Source organism: Gavialis gangeticus, unplaced genomic scaffold, assembly GCF_001723915.1.
Source record: "Gavialis gangeticus isolate Ggan-Ray unplaced genomic scaffold, GavGan_comp1, whole genome shotgun sequence".
NCBI classification, from domain to species: Eukaryota; Metazoa; Chordata; order Crocodylia; family Gavialidae; genus Gavialis; species Gavialis gangeticus.
The window spans coordinates 1,529,932-1,535,935 of NW_017729003.1; the positions used below are offsets into that span (position 1 = coordinate 1,529,932).

Consider the following 6,004-nt stretch of genomic DNA (forward strand, 5'->3'; position numbering starts at 1 on the left):
CCCCCCCCCCCCCCGTTTACTAGCTGGTGTCCTTGGGGCAGTGGAGGGGAGGGGCTGGGCCAGGTCCTCATAGCAGGGGCTCCCTCCCCACAGCAGGGGGCCTCCCTGGCCCCAGTATCAGTTCCTGATGTGGGGAAATGTTGGGTCAGGCTGCCCTTTCTGCAGCTGCTGGCTGCTCCCTCTGGGGGATAAGGCCCTCCCCCATTGTGAGGGCCCCTCTACAGCTTGCTAGCTGGGGCCTTTGGATGGGGGCTGGGCCAGGTCCCCACAGTTTGGGGGAAGGGTGGCTCCCCCCCTACGCCACCTCTGGACAGTGGTAGTAAGTACTTGCAGCAGAGCTGCCCAGCCCTGTGTTTCTCTGTGCCAGAAACTGGGGCTGGGGAGAGGGAACCCCCATGCTGCATGGATCCAGCACACCCCCTACCCCTAAACCCTGAGCCAGCAAGCTGTGGGGGAGCCCTCGTGGCAGGAGGTGTCCCTTCCCCCCCCACCCCAGCCACTGCTGACAGTTGCCAGCTGGCAGAGGAGCAAGGCTGGGGAGAGGGGTCACTGCCAGTGGATGCCAGGAGACAGACCTCAGACTCCTGCAGCACACCCCTAGCTGCGGCGTGCCACAAGGCCAAGACAGCAGGGATGGAAACCCCCCTTCCCTGACCTCCTCAGCCAGGCTTCCAGTGTCTCAGGTCAGTGGCAGCCAAGAGGGTGGGGCCAACCTGGTGCTCAGGCAGAGCAAATGATCTCTGCCTGAGGCTAGAACAGCCCTGCACAGCACTGCCTGGGATAGCAGCAATCAGACCCTTGATGGGATCTGGCACAGACGCTCGATAAGGCGCTTTAACAGAAAATGCTTTAAGTTAATACACATCTCTCCAAGGTTAACTTGGAGCAGAATCTGCCATTTTTAAAGTGCTTTGTGCCATGAATTTTCTGTTCGGTTACAGCTGTAAAGCACTTACTGCGTGCTTGAAGTGCATTAAGTGTAATGTCTACCTATAAACAGTTGTTTGTATTCATGAAGCCTAAGTTTGCTTTTGTATATTCAGATACCATATATTCAGATTTTTTTACAAAGTATTTTACTATTACATGAACGTTGATTAAAGATTTTCAAAAAGTATCAAAAAATACTGAGCTTGAATGGCTGTCAGAATTCACATGAAGTTTTTCCCTGGGTTTTTCAAACCTTGTTTGCTTTGAATTATCACTTCTTTCTCCTTTTCCTTTTCCTAGGTCTATTATTAGCAGAAGATTCTTCTGTATAGTTGGCACGCTGTACCTTTATCGGTGTATTACAATGTATGTAACTACACTCCCAGTACCCGGCATGCATTTCAACTGTTCTCCAAAGGTAACTTTTTTTTTCCTCTGCGTAGTTCAATGACTGATTTCTGTTTTTTTTCCTCTTTCTTCGGTGTACCTAAGGTAGTCAAGATCCCTGAACAGCATTTCTCATCCTAACTGATACATTTCCTATCAAGTTGGGTTGTCATGGACATTTTTCATAGTTTATCACTGCTGTCAGTTAACTTAGTGGTAACTGGTGAACAATATAAGGCATTACTTATTTCAAAAGCCTGATCTAAAAAAAATTGTACCAAGTTTTACCTTTTTTGTTACATTTCCCCACCCCACTCCCTTTTATTTGTGGGGTGAGGGGGAATGAGGGGAGACATTATGGGTTAGTTCAATAAGCTGCTATTCCAGATCAGAACATTGTGAAACAAATATATATTTCCATTTTCCCAAATGGGGAAAGTGAGAATCTTCATGCAGTAAATTTCAGTTTTTAGGAAACTGTTTTCTGTCAGAATGTTTCACCAAAGAAAAATACCTAGTCAGTTTTACTAGCTTTGCAAAATTTTTAAAAAATAAACTTTGCTAGTATGTAAAGCACCTAGTATGTACAGGTGTAGGTGCTTCCACACTGATGCCTGCCTTAACTTATAGTCATTTCAAACAAACATAATTCAAATGGTACAGTCCCTTTGTGGGCAATGCAGGAACTGTTTACTTAATGTTAGGGCTACTTAAAAAATCCTTACTTGTGAAATTGTCAACAAAGTATAGCTAAAACCTTTTGTCAAGCTTTCTAAAATGCGAATGAGCTCTAAAACAAAGGAACATCAGTCTTTAATATGTAAACGTATCAAATAGTGACTAATTCAAGGCATGCATGATTTGTTCTAATTGTTGAGCCATTACCATGGTTACTGGGATCAGTGAAACCTCTTTTAAAATGAGATTTAATATGTAACATGAAAATTAGGAATTAGTTCTGTAGAGTAATCCTCTGCTTTCAGGTAAATGGTAGCACGCAACCTAATGTGCCCCTGTTGTGCTTGAAACAATGTAAATATTTCCTTACTTCTTGCTAGTGGCATCATCATGTAAAGTTAAAAAACGAATAAATAGAGATTTTGTGTTCTGAGCATTCTATAAAATAGTAGCTTACTAGGATGAGTTAAAACTCAGGTTGGATGGGGGAGTGCATAGTCCTTACAAACAGATGTCAGCTAGTGCATTCCAAAGACAGATGGTTTTTCCTCCAGAAGTATTTTTGATCCAGTTCATCCATTGCATACATCTTAAGAGAAAGAGGTAACTTAGTCAGGGGTGTGGAAATCCCCTACCCTGGTTCTTTTGATCTGTGGTTTGAGTTAAAGCAAGGCTGTTCAACTTCTGGATGGCAGGGGGCCATGTGCAGCACAGAGCCCTGGTGTTCCCCCTGCCATGCAAGAAACCCAGCTTCTCTTTGCTGTATGGACAGTGTGAGCAACGAAGACTCACTCTTACATGTTCATGGCTCCTCTCTTGAGGTCTGGGCAGTCTCAATTTTCCCCCTGCTGAACATGCAGCACCCTCCTGCTGCCCAGCCCTACCTCACCCTGCCTCCAGGAGCAGAGGCAGGAAGCAAAAGCTCAAGGAGGGAGAGGAAGCCTGGACATCCTGGCCACCTGTGCTGCAGGAAAACCCACTTGTGTGCCAAAGAAGATGTATAAGACAGTGTTGGTAGTCTGGCCCAGTGTGGCACAGGGATATTGCCCATACACAAGAGACGTCATGGGGAAGAGATCAATCGTGGAGATCATAAGAAGGGGAAAAGGGACAACTGTAGAAGAGGGAGAAGGAGTTCACCCCTCTACCTTCTGTTGTTTCCGCTCCAGTTGTCTAGGTGAAGCCGGTGGGAGAGAGTAATCATCTGAGCCACCAGAGCTGCACCAGGGAAAAAGGGGGCACTCACTTGCCACTTGTGTGTACTTGCACTCTCTCTCTCTCTCTCTCTCTCTCTCACGCATACACTCACTCAGGCTCTATTTCTTTCTCCTAGTATGTAAAATACACGTACACACTGCTTCTCACAAACGAGGCACCAGGTGGGGAGAAGTAGACATTGCAATATGAAATATCAGCTTCCAAATGCAAACTACCCAAATGAATAAAGGACTTGTACATTTACCCAGGTGTCTGTGGTAACGGCAAATTCTGTTGCTGAGGAGGTTGAGCCTTTCAGGTTCGTGTGTGGCAGACATGTGCCTGTCTTGTATGTCCTTTGGTGGCAAGGGAAGCTCCTTTGGGAATTGTGAATCGTATTTATTTTTCTGACTGGATATTAAGGGTTCATAAGGAAATGCAGTGCATTTATCTTCATTTCCAATATCCAGAAACTTGAAAATAGGGATCTGTTTTGCCCTTCGGCAACTCTTAATTGCTTTTTAATAGTTTTTATTTGTGGAAACATTATGCATACATCTGCCTACTTAGTAGTAACATTTGAACAATCAACTTTATATTCATTAAATAGTTTTTAAAGTAACATAACTGTGCTCGTGCTTTTTTGCTTACCTCCCTGTGTTTCTCTTTTTTATGATTGTTTTCCTTCGTATTGTAGGTGCTTCTTGCATTGTTAGATTCTCACTTCAGTGGGTATCATTTGTCACTTTAACACTTTCATTTATCCCTTTCTATTAACACTTTGCATTAGGAACTCTTTCTTCAGCCACTTAGTTGGCTGCTTCTTATTCATTTGCTTAGCAGTCTCGCACCTTACCGACCTCATCTGTCGTCTTCTAACACATCCGCAGAACTCTCCATATAGACACTTTATACATCCCACTTACCTAGCTAATGGGGAAACAAATTCCATACCACCCATAGGACACAGTAATGGGAACAAATAACAGTTCTGCTCACTAATGGTCTTTTCTTGTTTTCACTGTAAAGCAGCTACTAGTAGTAGAAGTATCAGGTTTTTCCCCAGCCACTTCAGAGGAGCATATAAAATACAGTGATGCTTTTGTTCCTTTTTTTGAACATAGGGAGGTAGTTCTGAAGCTGACTTTCCCCATTACACAGTTGTAGTTAAGGTGCATCAGAGCAGACTTGATTAATCATGGTAATTACTGCACTCCAGTAGACTCCACCATCACGTGCCATAGTGCCCCCTTGCTGAAAAATGGAGTTGGGAGCACATTAATTAAAGTTTGTTGGATGAGCTTTGGTTATGCCATTTTTCAGCATGGGGATGCTGATACACATGATGCTCCGGGCACTTAATTAAAGCAGCTCTCAGAACTGCTTTAATTAAAGTGCCCCCCCCACCTCTAACCCTCCTGAGCACATGTATAAATGCCTTAGAAACAACTCCCCAAGTCTTTAGTTGTGTATGTGAAATGTTCTCTTCCCTGTCTATTAAATCTGTTTAGTCATTGTGGCTTCACAGCCAAGGGAAAATGAGTTGCTGTCTATGACCCAGAGCATGCAACTGGTAGTAGAGCAAGTATCACATTTCTTTTGGCCAGTTTTGAGCCTACTTGTAATCATACAACAGAGCTAGGAAAGTTATATATTATCTCTGGTAGTATTTCCAAGAGTGATATGGTTACCACACAGGGTCATCATATGAAGTCTTGGTAATATGGGGAGGATGTGGGGAGTCAGAACTGTAAGAGCATTACATCTCTTGAGACTTGTTACTAAGTCACGTAAAAGGCCAAAGGGCTAACTGCTGTTTGATACGATCTAAAATGCTTTAAATTAGACAGTTCATCCTACAAGCTTATCTTTGGTAGGAAAAACAGTGTCACTAAGAAGCTTAATTTAATTCAGTTTGTTTAAAATGTTATCACCTGTCAAACTGAAAGTGAAAGAAAAGTTTACAGAATTCAGTGAAAAAATCTGTAGGTAAACTTTAATTTTTTCATAAACATATAGTTTTATGGTGGGGCTAAAATTCAGGATATTTGTTAGACAACAAGTCTCAAAGAAGAGGCATTGGCATGTTAAGCGCACTTTTTATAGGTTGATGTTGGTGTGCTACAGATATTCTTGCTGCTTGATTAGCTTAGTATGTTGTCTTGCATTCAGGGTTTATAGTTATTGTGTTTGTATTCCTTTGTTTTTAGGTGTGTGAATAGTATTGGGTTTTAGATCACTTTAGTTACTGTGTGGAAGAAGCATTTAACCTATATGGTGCTAGTTCCAGTAGTAGCATGGCAGAACATGGGAGAGATTTGTATGGGTTTCTGTGTTTGAGCCCAGAATTATATCTGTTTGCAAACGACCTGTTTTACTAACAATCAAACAACCAGGACAGCTTTGGAAAATCTCTGTTTTGTACTCTAGGAATTGAAGCAAGACAAGGCTGTATAATAAGAAACAAGAAAGCAATTTTTTTTGACCTTCTGACTTCAATTACTTGCTTCTGTTCCCTTTTAAAAGAAAAGAACACTAAACTTGGAAGTTATTTTATATTCAAGATATTTGGCTGGTTGACTTAGTACCTTTGCCATTCATCTATGGGAATATGTGAGCACTTTTTTTCTGAAAATGTAGCTGTAAGGAAACACAAACAGCTGCTCTGGCAGGAGTGTTTTCTGCCTTCCCATGATTTCTTTGTATGTGGCTTAAAAATATTCTCATTGAGTATGTAGCTCCCACTAAGAACACTGAACTAATTTTCTATGCTTAAAGGCTCCCATTAGGCTAATTTTTCTGTACCGTAATG

The 6,004-nt window shown here is 42.5% G+C and overlaps 1 protein-coding gene across 1 annotated transcript in view; it reads left to right on the plus strand.

The window, feature by feature from the left end:
- SGMS1 (sphingomyelin synthase 1) overlaps positions 1-6,004 on the plus strand; it is a 38,995-nt gene that overhangs the window by 26,956 nt on the left and 6,035 nt on the right. The window contains exon 3 of the mRNA XM_019507759.1: positions 1,231-1,348. Within this exon, the coding sequence (XP_019363304.1) occupies positions 1,231-1,348 (118 nt within the window). The remainder of the gene's footprint in view (positions 1-1,230; positions 1,349-6,004) is intronic.